Here is a 17,238-nt window from a genome sequence, read left to right as displayed (position 1 = left end):
TATATATATATATATATATATATATGTATATATACATATATATATATATATATACTCTGTTTTGAATTATCTACATGACAACAAGAACATATGTAAACTCATTGAGAGGGGAGGACATGCCTGTTTCCGGCCAATGGAACACGATCGAAACTACAAGCTACGCTTACACACGTACTCGCAAGCAGATTCACAATGACGTCATCGTTAGAATCGTATAATAAAGCAGTTTTAAGCAATTAACAATTATCCTCGTTTGCTATATACAATTTTGCGAGGAATTAATTTATAATTGTCGTTTAGATCTATTTGCCATATATAAGAATTTATTTGAAATTTAATTTTCCGTTTGTTTTAATTTTAATTAAAAAAAAAAAAAAAAAAAAAAAAAAAAGAAAAAAAAAGGAAAAAATATTTTAAAATATAAATTTAATATTTAAGAATTTTAAATGTAAAAAATTACTTTTCGAAAAAACATTTGAAATGTACAATTTGCATATATCGATATTCGATTCTCGAATGTATAACTTGGATGACGTCGATTCTCGGATGCGCGAACTCTCTCTAAAAACCTTTGTACTAGTGGAGCATACCCTGTAGTGTTCGTGCGATGCACGAAACCAGAGACGCCTACTTGCTATCGTCAATTGTGTTTATATAGTCCGTTCACTAACTATCGCATTTTCTCTCACATCAGTTTTAGTGGAAATTTATCGCTGGTCTAGTGTAATAATCGATAAATTGTAAGTAATATTAACTCTCTTAATGTAAATGTAATTGTTCTTAAATGATATTTAAAGCTACGTGCGTTCTCGTAGTTCTTACCGTGTAGAATTGTAGCTATTAAGGGTGGGGTGGTTTTCACCCCCAAATTATTAGTCATGCTCAACTTTGCGCCACCGTCGATCGTCCTTGGTGTTAGCGTTAGTTCCGAATAATTCGACCACTATTCATAACTCTTTTTTTTTTTTATTATTATTATTCTTTTAAACAAGATAACGAAAGCGGCAATAAGTCTTGTTAATCGTAGCACGTCGATCACCGCCCATTGAGGCAAAACGACGGAACATCTGGATCGTGTGTCTTATCGAATATCATAAATATACTTCCGTTTTTTGCATTGATAATAATGATTTGTGAACTCATAGATATAATAGAAAATAAAATAAAGAGTATTAAAGTATTTTTATTTTTTTTTCAATAAAATAATTCTCTCTTCAGGCCTGCATTGTTCCCATTAGATTACATGATTTAAGAGGAATACAATTTGAAAAGAATTTAAGGACAACATCAAGATGGCTTGGCGTTTCAAAGCATCAAAATATAAAAATGCCGCACCTATTGTACCTAAACCGGAAGCATGTATTCGAGATATCTCTGTAGGATCATATCAGACTTATGGGAACAATATTACAGCATCGGCTGCATTTATGGCATTTAATGTGGATCACAATGGTACTTTCTCAGAAAGTAATAAGTAATACATTATATGCACTTTTGTTGTACAATGTTATCTGCTTTTTGTAGGATCTAGTTTGGCTGTATTACCACTTGAAGATTGTGGTAGGAAAAGTAAAACTATGCCATTGTTACATGCTCATGCTGATACTGTAACTGATATGGAATTTTCACCTTTTCATGATGGCCTACTTGCTACTAGTTCGCAAGATTGTTTGGTAAATTCAGTGAAATTGATTGATGTTATGTGCTCTATTTTTTTTTTACCTTTGTGCATTCCAATAACATTATTTTGTTATTTATTAGGTAAAGTTATGGCATATTCCAGAAACTGGATTAGAAGAATCTCTCTGTAATCCTGAATGTACATTTTCTCATCGTCAAAGAAGAGTAGAAGCAGTATGTTGGCATCCGGCTGCTGAACATCTTCTAACAACTGCCTCATATACAACTTTAACTCTTTGGGATGTACTTTCTCAACAAGAATTATTCTGTAATGGAAACATCTAATTATTAAAATTATAATATTATTTTATAATACTTTGTCTAAGATTTAGAATATTTCTATTATTTTGTAGCTAACAGTGATCATACCGAAGTAATACAATCATTAAGCTGGAAACAAGATGGCACTATTTTGGCAACATCTTGTAAAGATAAACAAGTGCGAATTATTGATCCCCGTGCATCAACTTGTATTGTTAATTTCTGCTCAAGTCATATGAGTATCAAGGATTCTAGGATTGTATGGTTAAATAACTCTGATAGAATATTAACTACAGGATTTGATGCAGCACGTCTTAGACAAGTATACATAAGAGATTTGAGGCATCTTAATGAACCAGTAAAGACATTGGAATTAGATTGCAGTACTGGGTATGAATCAATTGTAATTAAAATAAATCAAAGCATAGAACAGTTACTGAAGTGTACTATTTCATTTTTTAGGATTTTGATGCCTCTTTTTGATCCTGATACAAATATGCTATTTCTTGCGGGTAAAGGAGATACTACTATCATGTACATGGAAGTGACAGACAAAGATCCTTACTTGGTAGAGGGGATTCGTCATAGTGGAGAGCAAACTAAAGGTGTGTGTCTGGTTCCAAAAAGAGCACTCAATGTCATGCAAGCCGAAGTCAACAGATTATTGCAACTCACATCTAATATGGTTATTCCTATCATGTATCAAGTACCTAGAAAGGTAAATTTTATTTTTATGTAATAAAATACAAAACTCATTATATCATATATTTTTCTAATTTATTATATTTATCTTTTAGACATATAGAGACTTTCACGCTGATATTTATCCTGATACAAATGGTTGTATCGCTCAGAATAATGCAGCAGCATGGATCAAAGGCCATAATGCACCTGTTCCAAAGATATCATTAGATCCTGCCAAAAGAAGCAAAGGTGAAGATCCTATAACTGTAAGTAAAAATTTTTCACACAAATTTATGTGTCATTTAATATATTATTATAAAAAAACAAAACAAAAAAACTGTAGAATATACATTTTAAGATTAAATATCATCTCATTTTGTATAAAGCATTCATTTTTTCGGAGTACGCATGTTTTTCAATGCTTCTGTATGCCTGTATTCACATATAGCTAAATCTTTAAACAAACAAGAGAAATGTGTTGATGACTTTATTATATTTTATGGAAACACATGCTTTTAGAAATATATTATTATTATAAATATTGCTGAATGTTTTCACCACGTTTATAAAAAAGAAAAAGGAACATTTATTTTTTTTTTAATTATGAGAAAATATATTTTGCGTTTGCTATATAACAAAATTATTTTGCTGTGTGACTTGTATTTCTTGTATAATTTATTTATTTTTTATATTGCAACATTCGTGTAAATATAGCAAGATAATTTATAAATTACATTAGGTGTACAATGTATATAATTAATAATTACTTTAATACTTTAATTACTTTTTAATATGTACAGTGCTATATTTACATTATTAACAAGTTTTTAAATATAGTTTAGGTATTTCAAGGATTAATGGACATATATGCATATATATATATATATATTTATACATATATATAAAATAATGTATATATATATATATATATATATATATATATATATACACATATATAAATCAATTGTATGTTCCCAGAATATGCATACGTTATTTTTCTTTTCTTTCATTTCTCTTTTTATATTTTTTGTATATTTTTCATATTTCAGATATCCAATGTATATTTTATAGTTTATACATTAGCACTATTGAAAGTGTTATTCCTGGCACGTGTTATTGTAATGGCAATTGATGTTCTATAGCTTAATCTATCAGCGTAAGTAATATTAAGTTCGCGTAAAATAAGTTATGTATTTTTATTTTTTAGTTTTAATTATTTTCTATATACATATTCAAATACATACATAGAGTAGTTTGATAATATAAAAACTAGATTAGTTTGTATTTTTTATTTTGTTTCTGCTATGAAGTAAAATAGACAGAATGGTTTTGTGTGTATATATGAGAGAAGCTTGTAGATATTATATATATATAAACATATATATTTATATAGTATATAACTCTTTATGTAAACGCAAATTAGAAACTATGCAATTGGACAATCAAATTTGGTTTGACTAGTTTGCGTCATTAAGGAATTTACCGTACCTTTAGGTACACAAAGGAAATTTAGCAACACTGAAAGAAAATCAAAACGAAATTAAAGTGGAACCAATCAAGTCTCCAAAATCAATAACGATTGCAACACCAAAAGGATTCTGCAAAGCTCAAGGTATCAATCATGAAAAGGAGAAGAACATAGAGAATGATATCGAGAAGACAGAAGAAAATAAAAAGATTGAGATAGAAGATGAGAAGATAAAAATGCAGAACGGTGGACAAACGATACCACCGAAGCCTCTACCCAGAGCATCAAGAACCAACAGCGTTTCTGAGGATGAACCTAAACCTGTAGCACGACCTCGTACATCACCGAGTCCAGGATCCGTCGTTACATCTGTAAATCCAAATTCGATCAGCGGATACAAGGTTGTAAATTAGTTGTATGAAACAAAAGAAAAGAACAAAAAAAAAAAAAAGAAAACAGGCGTTACTTTTGTATGTGTGATTTCAGTGTGTGTTTTCAATTACATACTTTGCCATTTCTTTTCACATTTCATCATTTTTTTTAACACATGTCATATATATTAATTATTAATGTCATATCATATTTTATATATAATCGTTCATCATGATTTCAACTGTAGATATATATTAATATTAAAAAAAAATTTTGTTTCTTTTTAATATTAATTTATAATGGAGTAGAAAATTTGTTTATTTTTATTTGTACAACAGACGATTAATATATATATATATATATTTTTTTTTTCTTTTCCTTAGCCGCGGCTTGGACCAAAACCATTTCAGGCAAAATCTGGTAGTCAGGAATTCTCTTTCGATAAGGTCTTCTCTGTGCCGGTTGCACCGAACAATGATACAAATGGTTATCCAAATGATATCAGTATACCATTGGATAATACTACCGACCCAGAAAAATCACCAACGTTTTCTAACGAACGTATGAAGGAAGCAGAAAATGGAAAAAGTGATTCTAGCTCATTGGAAGAGGATGCAAATTCAAGTGACTCCGGATATAAACCAAAAACACCGAGCACCGCAGAGAGACGAAAAGTTTTTGAAACTAAAGTTAAGGATGAATCGCCTGAAAGTGAAGACATAGGAGGTTTTGAACGTGGTAATGTTAATAGAAACTCAATCGCAGAAAGGCGACGTTTGTATGAAAGTAGATCTGTATCTGTAACTGATGGAAATTTAGCCGAGAAAGCAATGGGATCGCCGACCATGTTACGAAGACGAGATTCTTTCAAAACTAAGAGCGAGGTAATTAAAGAGGATGATGTTAAAAAAGTCGTTCCAATGTTACGCCAACAAAGTATGGATCCACGTTTGGAAAAGGTTGAACCAATTACAACACCAACTCCTAAAAGAACATCGACAGTATTTGGTATAAAATAATATATGAAATGATTTCGTTAAATATATTAAAATATTCGAACTTTATATCAAATAATAAAATTTCAAGTATCTAGAACTAATTTTTTTATTTATAGGTCGAGTATCAAAATTCAGACATCTTAAAGGTACACCTGGTCATAAATCTACTCATATTGAAAACGTAAGAAATATTAGTCGACAGATATCAGGAGAATGTGATGGTTTTCACGGTATGTATATGTGTGTGTGTGTGTGTATGTTAGAAACTTTCTTGTCTGATATAATTGTTAAATAAACTTAAAATATGTGAAATAAATTTTAGCCAATTCTGATCGCGTTGCTGTTCCTCTAAGTGGACCTGGAGGGAAAATAGCAGTATTAGAATTAAAGAAAACTGGTAGATTGCCTGATGGTGTTATGCCAGCATTGGTTCATGGAGCTACAGTGATGGATTTCCAATGGGATCCTTTTAACAATCAGCAATTGGCAGTCGGTAAAGTGAAGATAAAAAATTTCATTTAATATTTAATAATAATAAAAAAAAATAATACAAACAATAATTATTTATTATTCAGCATGCGATGATGGCATGATCAGACTATGGGAAATACCAGAATCTGGATTGGCAGAGCCAACAAATGAACCGAGTCACGTGATAGAAGCTCATGCTGATAAGATTTATTTAATAAAATATCATCCTTTAGCATCTGACGTGCTCGCATCAGCATCGTACGATATGACAGTAAAACTTTGGGATTTATCACCTTTAACATCAGAAGAATCAGCCATCCCAAAAATAACATTGTTAGGTCATACAGATCAAATATTTAGTTTAGCATGGTCACCATGTGGACAATATCTTGCTAGTGCATGCAAAGATGGAAAATTGCGAATTTACAAGCCGAGATCCAGTGACGTGCCTATAAAAGAAGGAAAAGGACCAGTAGGTACTCGTGGTGCAAGAGTTATATGGGCATTGGAAGGCAGATACCTTGTTGTAATGGGTTTTGATAAGTATGTCGTTCATTATACTCTTTCATTTTGATGTCCATAATATACAATATTACTATCATTTTTATTTTTCTTCAGGGTCTCTGAAAGGCAAATAATGATATTTAAAACTGATAATCTTAACCAACCTTTGAATACAGTTGGATTAGACGTTTCTCCTGCGATTTTGATGCCATATTACGATGAAGATAGTTCTACTTTATTTTTAACTGGTCGCGTAAGTTCATCTCTATTTTCCTTTTATTTATATTTTAGATCAAAGATTAGATCATTGTTATATTGGAAATATATTCTCAGGGCGATTCTACTATATATGCTTTCGAAGTTACGGAAGAAGCTCCTTATTGTTGTCCTTTGAGCCATCATCGATGCAGCAGTTTGCATCAAGGATTATCGTTCCTTCCTAAGAATAGATGCGATGTCGCAAGTGTTGAATTTGCATCCGCTTTAAGGCTGACAAATAATACCATCGAACCATTAAGTTTCACAGTACCACGTATAAAAGTACTTTGAATATTTTTGATATTTAACAAAAAAAAAAAAAATATATATATATATATATATAAATCATCATATAATTAATAATTATTTTTCTTATAATATTTAGAGTGAATTATTCCAAGATGATCTTTTTCCACCAACAAAAATTACATGGAAAGCAGCATTAACTGCCGCTGAATGGTTCAATGGAATAAATAAACAGGCCTCTAGAATAAGTCTTAAACCACCTGGTATGGATAACTGTAAGTATAATTATTTACTTACAAATAATACATAATTGTATAATATACAATAAATATCTTGTTGTATTTATAGTGACAGAAAATCAAGGACAACCAGCAGTTACTACTATGCCATCTGCAACAAAACAATCAACAGGCCCATTTTCAATCTCTTCACAACCATTCAGTAGGCTTGGCTGGAATACAGATGTAAGAGCAAAGCAAGAGGAAGTAAGTTAAAATTCAATTTAAATTGTATTTAATCTGCATGTATATTTTTGAAAATCACACATTGCCGAATGATTTATAATGATGATAGTAGAATCACGTGTAGTTATGTGTGTTTGTCATGAAGAATTACAGGCATGTTATAAAATATATATTTTCATTTTAAAAGATTAAAATATATATCAATAAGAATACGCGTACTCTCGTCACATACTGAGCAAATATATTTTTAGTTACTTTTTGTCTCAGTGTATTGCATAATGTGTGTTGTGGTAGATCCAAAAAACAATGAGCAACAATGTGGGGGATGTAATACAGTGCTCTTTGGAACAAGACCACATGGAGGGTGTGGAAGAGCACGAATGGGTAGGTTCATCATTTGTTGCTATGCATGCTATTAATTATTTTAAATTATTTTACTTGATTTGCTTTGATATTTCAATACTTAGCATATTACAAAATTGATGAGAAGGAGAATTTATAAGAAATATTACATTACATGGGGGAAAAAAAAAGCAATATTAGTTTATTTGTATATTTTGCTTGCTATTCTCTCCCCCCCCCTCTCTCTCTCTCTCTCTTTCTCTCTCTCTCTCTCTCTCTCAAAAAATTTGCTATTTCATTTATATTTTTTATATTAGAAGTTATTATTATAGAAATTAGTTGTGCTGTATTTCTGCTTTCCTTTACTTCCAATTTATTCTTTGCTAATTAATTAAATTGTCTCATTTCATTTTCATCTTACGTGATATTAGTATAATGGCACAAAATTATTTTTTATATTACAGGATGAGTAAGAAATAATGACGTACTGGTAGAGTATTTTAACTAAATGGTAAGATAGGATCTAGTTATAGATATTTGAGCCATAAGTTATTAATTATGTTGAGAATGGAAAGGATGTGTCCTAATGTTACTACATGTTGGACAGAAGACGTTTTACATTTTGAGAAGTACTTCCAAAGATTTACCTTCTAAGAAAAGACAAAATAATGTGTCCAATTTTTTAAGTTAACACTATTACGTATTTTTTAACCATTTTATATACAAACAATTTTATAAACATATAAAACGTAAAATTCCATGAAATAGTGTAAATATTCAGGCTTTGTATTTGAAGTTGAAGAAAGAAAAAGGAAAACAAAAAAAAAACAAAGGAAACGACTGAAATTTATAAAAGTCACAGAACTATAAAACTTTTGTAAATCTCGAAGGATTTTTCATAAATTATAATTTTCTTTTTTATTTCTATGTTTATTTTTTATTTTTTATTTTTTATATAGGAGATGCGTGATGATACTTCTAGTCTTAAATAATTGTTTTTTTGTTTTTTTTTTGTTTTTTTTTTATTTCATTTTATTTTATTTATATGTATCTCATGCTGCATATGATTATTATTGATATTGTAAAAAAAAAAAAAGAAAAAAAAAAGAAAACAGTATCATACACAAACAATAACTTGATTATTATGAAATAAGTGGAAAAATTTTGTCAAGAAGTAAAGATGATTTTGAATTTAAAAAAAAAAAAAAAAAAAAAAAAAGAAAGAAAGAAAGAAAAAAAAGTTAATGTGAAAATTTTATTATTCGCTGACGCGATAGATTTTAAAAATCATTATTATTAAATAAGATATTTAAAAAAAGAAAAAAGAAAATGAGTTAATACACACACACGCACATACACATATATTATCCTAAATGCAGAATGAAAGATATCGATTAATAATTCTGTTGTATTTATATATAAGATTATTATAATTATGATGATTTAACTTATATACCGATGAAACGAACGCGCAAAATAACACGTGCCATTGATAAAGCCAAGAGAAAGATAAACTTTCATTGACTAGTGATAATAAAAAAAAAAAAGAGAAAAAAAAAGAAAGAAAGAAAGAAGAAATAAATAATAATAATTATTATTATTAATCCCTGCAAAACAAATATTAATTAATATTTTAGCTAATACACACAATGATATTGGTATTAACAATGATTTTTCTAGAAAAATGCAATGTAACATTTTTAATTAGAGAAAATTAAAATGAGAAATTTATAATTATCACAGAGAATGTTAGAAAAAAAAAAGAAAAAAAAAGGAAAAAAAGAGAAGAAAAAGAAAAAGAAAGAAAGTAAGTTTTCGTCATGGAGTTGTCGTAAATTTTTGCACGTTTTTGCAACTTCGTACGCGTACGCACACATACGAAATACGTTTTAAGAAAAAAATAAATAGTTAAGGAAGATATACGTATCAAGTATTAAATGATAATATTTAGTAACTTAATCATAAACAATAACAACAATGAACAACAATAAAAAGGAACATGAAAGATAGAGAAAAAGAGAAAAAACAATGGAATGATTTGATATCAGCTAATTACAGTTTTTTTTTCTTGTACATCTCTAAAACGTGGTAAAATCGTAACTTTTATACACTTTGTATCTCGTAGCAATTGATTTATTTTTCAATGTATCAGAAAATCGAAAATATTTCGCGCGACATTTTCTTAGATATCATAATATATCAATAGATACAATGTATTTGAATAGACTCTTTTGATATACAAGAATTTTTCATATTGATGTGAGTCGTGAGTTGTTTGATCTACATATATGTAAACGATATTATGGTGCTATAGTAACATTTGATAAATTCTAATTTATTATAGCCCTGAGTGAATTGCAATATTATCACAGCTATTGTCGAATACATGCATACATACATACATACATACATACATACATACATACATACATAAATATATACATACATACGTACGTACGTATGTATACTTTCGTATCGTCGAACTAATGAGTGCTTATAATTAAAAAAAAAAATAAATAATAATAATAATAATAGAACATTAATAATTATATCTCAGAAATTACTTAGGGCACAGTATTTTATTCTAATTTTTTCCAAAAAGAAAAGAAAAAAGACAAAAAAAAATATTAAAGTCCAACGAGGTGCCAAAAGAAAATATTTCGTAATTAAAATTAAAAAATAACGGTCTAGTAATTATGTTTAAATTGGCGATGCATTTACATATAAACACACATGCACACACATATTTACGCGCTATTTAAATTTACTATCCAATGTTTAGTAAAAGTGATGGTATATATATTTTTCTCTATCAATACGAGATTCATACTTTTTGTCCTATTTATATTTTTAGAGAATTAAGGAATTTTACACTCGACGATATCAAATTAAGAAAATAATTTTGTCAAATGAAAAGAAACTATACTTGTGTCGTCCATATTATAAGTAATTGAATCTTTTCTATTCTTCGCACGGAACCATCCATATTAAAAATCTTTGTAATGCTGAAAAATCGACTCAATTTAGTCAGAATGAATGAATTTTACTTTATTATTTTTCTATGCCATTATACTCTTTTCCTCATAATACCATATTATATCATATATTAATATAACTTAGATCTCTGTATCTCGATTGCTGCACAGCTTGTGTAAGAATTATATTTTCTCGTCAATGAAAACAACATTTCATTGTTTGTGTAGTATAAGCCTACTCTCACGGAAAATAAAGACTCGCATAAGCGTTTTTTGAATTCATATATAAAAAGCATTAAAAATAACAAAAAAAATATAATAATAATAATAATAATAATAATAATAATAATAATAATAATAATAATAATAATAATAAAACACAGAAACTTTATCGGTCGACCTTGTGCTATGTCCAATAGTTATTTAAGTAATTCTATCATGTAGTAACATACCTTTATATCGATCTTATACCTTATATGTATATCATCTATAAAACCTTTTTACCAAATATGTAAATTGCATTTTCGAATCCAACCATTTTTACGTCATGTCACGTCACAGTTTATATACATATATATATATATATATATATATATATATATATATATATATAATTTATGTAATAAATTTTAAACTACAGGAATCCTAATCACGCTTATTGCATCGACGAAAGGACCATAAAGTATGACATGGATGTCTGCACGACCTTAACAAATAAAATAATGAATATATGTAGATGGTAATAAAATCATATCTCATGGTTCATTTCTTTCATTTTTATTTGTAATTAATTAATTAATTAATTTAATATATTTTTACCATTGAGAAACTTTCTAAACAAAATACGAATATTTTCCCTGCTGTTAGATAAGAAGGTTTGAGGCTCCTTTGAATAACTAACAATAACATTTTACGTACTGCCATTGGTGCATCGTACCATAATCCACTATATCTATAAAAATTTATAAGTTTATTATTTTGTTTAAATAATTTGTATATTTAAATAATTAAAATAATATTGATAATATTAAATAATAACATATATATATATATTTTTTTTTTATTAATATCAAGGATTAACAAATTTTATATGATAAAATAATTTCGTTTATAATATATAATTATATTAATTTATTATTTATTTATTTATTTATTTCTTTATTATCGACAATAATATTACCATCAAACATTTAAAAGTTTCCTCATTCTTTGAATAGATGGCATTTGCAAACTACATTATCGACAGAAATTAAAAAATCGCTTACCATCAGAGATATGATAGTGAATAAATAATTATTATAATACACATATTATTAATAACATAATATATACAAAATAATATAATTTTTAACTCACGCTTTAAAACTAATGTCACTACTATGATCTATTAATCTTTGTCCGACAAAACTAATGCAATACATATGAAAAAGTTGGGCTCCTGTAAATGCAATAAACTTGAATACTTCTACTGATTTTCCCAACAATGCTGACACCTATGATTTAAATACGAAAGAAAAAGGTGATCATATCTATTTTTTATAATTATTATTATTTTTTATTTACATTTATTTTTATTTCAATAATAAATACTAACACGCAAAAGAGAGACACTCAAACAAATTATATTCATTCCTGTTATTAATAATGATGGCAATGAAAAATATGATTCCATTAAATCAGCGAATCTTAAAAATTACAAAAGCAAAATTATAATTATTTGTTTACACATATTTTGTTTATTTGAGAAATTTTTTTTTTCTTTTATACTAACTCCACAGCTCTTTTGTGAGCATTAATAAAACGTATAACATTTTGAGTACATTCTATAGATCGATGATTCGAAGAAATTTTTTCCGTATTGTTTTCCTTCAACAAATGTTCTAAACGATATCTGAAAAGTACGACAAAATCTTTCTCCCATCTTTCATATGTTATATTACTCGCTCTTTTTATTGTAAATTAATTTACGAGATTAGAACATTTTTCTCTTACCCAACAGACGAGAACAAACCGCAAACGTGCGAAGTAAAAACCAGAAAAATAGCATCGTTTGCAAGAAAACATGTTATACCAATCATAATAACCGAAGTCATATGGAAATAAATCGGATAAAAGTATTCTTGTGGATCAACAAAATATTCATTCATAAATACATGTCTCAATGGACGAGATTCATTTATTGGAGAAATTAAATCAATGATTTTTGGTAAAAATGATGTCATAAAACTTAGAATCACTGTTGTGTAAATGTATACTAAACGAGAGAGAAAAAACTGAATATGTTTTATTATATATTCAATAATGTGATTAAGAAATCTTACTTATGTATCCTATTATATAAAATCTTCCTTCTTTAGCATACTTTTCCAATATAGTAATCTCTTCTTTGGATTTCCACATTTTCCATTCGTCTTCAATCTTATTTAAAAGTTTTCTTATCTGTAAATATAATTTATTAATAATATTAAAATAAAATAATTTTTCACAGAAAAAAAAAACTTGTGGTGACAAAATGACGAAGTTGATTTGAATTTCTGAAATTACATTTGAGCACATTTAAAAAATTTTCTTTCAATATCAATCGATAAAAAATATTATTATTACTATTATATAATGATAGAACGATCAATTGACCTTATCACCAGCGAAATAACATGTGTGACACTTGATAGACATAGTTGTCATAAGTGCTATTCCTACGACAGCATCAGCTATGAAATCTAAAGCTCCTTTAGAAGTATACAACAATAAAAACTGCAAGAATAATAATAATAATCAACGAAATCAGTTGATCTATCAAACAAAATAAATTCATATTATATTATATTGATTTATAATATTATTATTATATATGTATGTGTGTGTGTGTATATATATATATGCACTTACGATAAAGGATATTTATCATATTACAAGCTGACTTAAATTGACGTAAAAATTTATTTAAAATAAAATTAATAGTTTTATATATATATATATATAAAACTATATATATATTATATTATACTTACCTCAGTAGTAATAATAGAAGTAGTCAGAAGAGTAACAAAACACAATGAAAGTAAACGTACATTAGGATTTTGATTAGGCCACTGACCCACCATTAATAACAAAAGTTTACTAAGCCTATAGTAAGGATGATCGAAAAAATCCATAGGATTGTTAAAGAGGCGTGAAACATTCTGAACGAAAGGAGAATGAGAAAAGTAACTGGTAAGAACCAGACGTATTCTAATAAAATATTTAAACCCTCCTTTTTCTATCTTCTTAAAGAAATGTACATGAAGTTGATAAGTCATAAGTAAGACAGATATTTGCAAATTTAATGATTCTTCTCTTTTCTTTTTTACGTCTCATCATTTTCTTCAATGTGACATTTCTTTCTAAGTAGTTTTTAAAAAGTACGTTGTTAGAAACATGTAATTATAGTCGTATATAGAATAGTCAATAATAAATTATAGGCAAGTTTCTTATATGTCTTTTTCTTTTTTCTCTTTTTCATTCTCTGGATGGATGGATTATGCTATTATTCCAGCATGGAATGAACTGTCAAATCGATCATTCTAACAATCTCTAATTAATGTATCTCACACAGGCGTATGAGAACGTTAGACAGCTTGTTCTCAAAGTTTCAGTGTTGTCTAAAAGCGTTACTTAGCATTCAGTTATAGAAAAACAACCGTTAAGAAGCGTGCTGTATAATTGGTGATAAATAATTATTCAAAACTATTTTATTAGCTGCTCATCGTCATGCTAGAAATAAAATTTTGTTGTGAACTCTATTGGTGAAAGTATTTCCTAAAAAATGTCTAATATGAATATTAATACAAATGACGGCTCGTTCAATATCTTTCTCTTTTGTCTATTTTATATCTTTAACGCTATAATGTGACATTGACAAAGTGATTTATATTAATTTATGATTTTTTATATTGATTAATGCATTTGAAGATATGCAACACTTCAGACACTGTCGATAATGTTATTACTACGAGCGCCATCTCTGAGTAAGCAATTTTTTTAATCCCGTAGAGTATGCAACCATCTCCTATAGATATGTATGACAGTGTTACATACTCTAAAGAGTAAAAGAAGTTTCTTACAGAAAGTGTTTATAGTCATTAATATTACCGGAGATATTGCATATCTTCAGGCGTGATAATTTATATTGATTATTATAAATAATTATATAAAATCGATAAATAAATTTAATGAATAAAGTAATTGAAAATGATCAACAGTGAATCTTGAATGGTGTCTAAAAGTTGGTGAAACAATGACATGAGGTACCAACGTACATATATCGTTTATTTACACAAGGTAGTTCGCTCTTTTTCAATATTATCTTTCATCTTCCTCCTTTTCTCTTCATTTTCTTATACAATGACAATGCCATGTGAAAATGCGTGTGTTTGCGTGCATGAAAATTCCTGCGTGAGTAAATAATGTCAGCGCGCATGGGTTTTTTTTTTTTTCTCTAAAATCAAGTTATATCTCGCACTAAAATGTATATGTAATATGTATTTTATGTATGTATGTAGATATGTGTGGTCAGTTTAGCGTTTGATAAAAAATTTTCTTTTTTCTTTTTTTGTTTCCTATTTTTGTGAAGAAAGGCTAGATGAATGGATGATTATTTATATACATACACACACATATATATATATATATATATATATATATATATATGTATGTATATATTTCTTGTTTGGTTGTTTATCAACATGCATCATTATCTTCTTTGATCTTCGATCTTCGCATTTTTTTTTATCTCTTTCTGTTTTTCCTTTTCTTTTTATTTCCTTGTCACATTTTGCTTATGAAGGAAGTAAATTTCGGGGATTCGTTTTGGACCGTTCATTGTTTTGTTAATTCTTCTCTTTTTTTTCGTCATAAATTTTTTTTTTCGTCGGACTTTTTATTAACGAGAGAACAACAGTTTTGAGTAGAAGTTAAATCGACTAGAACATTGGCTAGAGAATTAAAAAGATATCTTCCTCTCTCCACGGCCGAAGTATGTTTGTTTGTTTTTTTTTTAATTTTGTTTTTGTTGTTTTTTTTTATATTTTTTTTTTTTTTTTATTTATTTATTTGTTTCTTTTTAAGTTAAGTTAAGATAAGTTAAGGTAAGTTAAATATCTCTTTGTGGTTTTAAACGCAACATGAAGAGACAGAGACGGACATAAAGATAGATTGAGTAAAAGGTTTTAGAGGGGTAGAGTGTAAAGGGGGGGAGGGATTGATTAAAGAGGTAGAACGTGTTCCTCTGTTTTTGTTTGTATGTGTACGTGTAATTTAAATGTTTAGATTAGAATGTAGATTAGGAGGAGACAAAAGGGAAAGAGTAATCTTTCTTGTTTGTATAAACGTTTGTTTGTGTCTTTTGTTATTTCGTAACTCTGTAGAGATATGTATGTGTGTGTATGTCTGTGTTTGTGTCTGTGTATGTGTATGTGTCATGTATACATGTACACAAAAATCCATACATAAGTCCCAGTCGGTGTATAGATTACTATTGCCGGCGCAGAGATCGTTTCATAACTGTTCTAGTCTAATTAGTCATAGATTATAGAGAGATAATTATACCAATAGTAAGAATAATAATGATAATCATAATAATTCTAACGACTCATTAGCGTCAATATAGGTACAATATAATGATTTTAGATTAGCTTTACTTTTGATAACTCTTCGATATTATTATATATGCCTTTTTCCATAATTTCCTGTCATTCTTTTCTTTTTTTTTTATTTTTGTTTTTGTTTTGTTTGTTTGCTTTTTTAATTTTCTCTTCCTCGGTTAACCGAAAGAAAGAAATAATAGCTAAAATAACTACTAGTGAAAAGAAACCTAAGTGTATACAATGTTTCCAAATTTAAGCACAGATTTTTAAATTAGTCGGCGCATTCGGCACAGATTTCTTAATAATTAATAATTAATAATTAATAATTAATAATTTATAGTTAATAATAATATATATATATATATATTTGGTAGAAATAGATAGAGAGAGAAAATGAAAAGATACATAAATAGAAGGAGATAGGTCAAAGTGTGTGTTTAGTGTGTTAAGAGAAAAGTTATCCTTAATGAATGTACTGTAACATAAGCAAAAAAAAAAAAAAAAAAATAAAAAAGGAAAAGAAAAATAGAAAAAAAATTTAATTTTTTGTTGTTTTTTCTGTTTAGCCCAACGTTTGACAATCGTATCAATTGATGTTATTTATCAAAAGTATTACGTCTTGCACATTTACATGTAATAATTTGTGCTTTCTTTCTGTTTTTTTTTTTTTTTTTTTTTTTTTTTTTTTTTTTTTTTTTTTTTTTATTACACGACTCGATAAGATTAGAAGAGCTTTGTTAATTTCTTTCTTTTTCTTTCATTTGTTATTGTTGTTGTTGTTGTTGTTATTGTTGTTATTATTATTGTTATTATTTTGTTGTTGCATGGTTGTTTTTAAACATTCAATGATAAGTACGAGATGAAAAGAATTTGTATATAATGTAATAACAA

The 17,238-nt window shown here is 27.7% G+C and overlaps 2 protein-coding genes across 5 annotated transcripts; one reads left to right on the top strand and one right to left on the bottom strand.

Annotated features, from left to right (window-relative positions):
* The first annotated feature begins 537 nt into the window (after positions 1–537).
* Positions 538–11,181, top strand: pod1 (coronin). Of its 4 annotated transcripts, XM_035872341.2 has the most exons (19): positions 538–740; positions 1,219–1,452; positions 1,525–1,673; positions 1,762–1,948; positions 2,034–2,331; positions 2,404–2,659; positions 2,739–2,891; positions 4,120–4,494; positions 4,849–5,203; positions 5,285–5,473; positions 5,580–5,693; positions 5,786–5,956; positions 6,039–6,477; positions 6,553–6,691; positions 6,772–6,978; positions 7,082–7,217; positions 7,291–7,427; positions 7,701–7,790; positions 8,213–11,181. In XM_035872341.2, the coding sequence occupies exons 2-19, from the start codon at positions 1,293–1,295 to the stop codon at positions 8,219–8,221; spliced, it is 3,564 nt and encodes a 1,187-aa protein (XP_035728234.1). In that variant the 5' UTR covers positions 538–740; positions 1,219–1,292; the 3' UTR covers positions 8,222–11,181. The 4 variants fall into 4 exon arrangements, with proteins under 4 accessions (XP_035728234.1, XP_035728233.1, XP_035728230.1 ...); XM_035872340.2 differs by having other exon boundaries at positions 1,239–1,452; positions 4,849–5,473; XM_035872337.2 differs by having other exon boundaries at positions 4,849–5,473.
* Positions 11,182–11,378: 197 nt separating this feature from the next.
* LOC118444250 (odorant receptor 67a-like) lies at positions 11,379–14,225 on the bottom strand. The gene is made up of 9 exons (XM_035872346.2): positions 13,735–14,225; positions 13,358–13,477; positions 13,045–13,162; positions 12,716–12,977; positions 12,495–12,614; positions 12,318–12,408; positions 12,080–12,216; positions 11,543–11,675; positions 11,379–11,429 (listed from the first exon to the last, which is right to left on the bottom strand). Exons 1-9 carry the CDS (start codon positions 14,020–14,022, stop codon positions 11,379–11,381), a joined length of 1,320 nt encoding a protein of 439 aa, XP_035728239.2. The 5' UTR covers positions 14,023–14,225.
* Between the last annotated feature and the right edge of the window lie 3,013 nt (positions 14,226–17,238).

The sequence above is a fragment of the Vespa mandarinia genome, chromosome 13, assembly GCF_050613455.1.
Source record: "Vespa mandarinia isolate Hongniang chromosome 13, ASM5061345v1, whole genome shotgun sequence".
Classification (NCBI taxonomy): domain Eukaryota; kingdom Metazoa; phylum Arthropoda; class Insecta; order Hymenoptera; family Vespidae; genus Vespa; species Vespa mandarinia.
This window is presented reverse-complemented; position numbering and strand designations above follow the sequence as displayed.

What these genes read in the sequence shown, in the direction of transcription:
- LOC118444250 (XM_035872346.2), bottom strand. Translation starts at nt 14,022, where the DNA reads ATGACTTATCAACTTCATGTACATTTCTTTAAGAAGATAGAAAAAGGA. An exon ending in TTATATAATAGGATACATAA is followed by an intron (nt 12,978 to 13,044) that starts GTAAGATTTCTT and finishes TCTCTCGTTTAG; the next exon opens with TATACATTTACACAACAGTG. An exon ending in TGAGTGTCTCTCTTTTGCGT is followed by an intron (nt 12,217 to 12,317) that starts GTTAGTATTTAT and finishes TTTAAATCATAG; the next exon opens with GTGTCAGCATTGTTGGGAAA.
- pod1 (XM_035872340.2), top strand. Translation starts at nt 1,293, where the DNA reads ATGGCTTGGCGTTTCAAAGCATCAAAATATAAAAATGCCGCACCTATT. An exon ending in AAGGTGAAGATCCTATAACT is followed by an intron (nt 2,892 to 4,119) that starts GTAAGTAAAAAT and finishes CCGTACCTTTAG; the next exon opens with GTACACAAAGGAAATTTAGC. An exon ending in CTTTATTTTTAACTGGTCGC is followed by an intron (nt 6,692 to 6,771) that starts GTAAGTTCATCT and finishes ATATATTCTCAG; the next exon opens with GGCGATTCTACTATATATGC.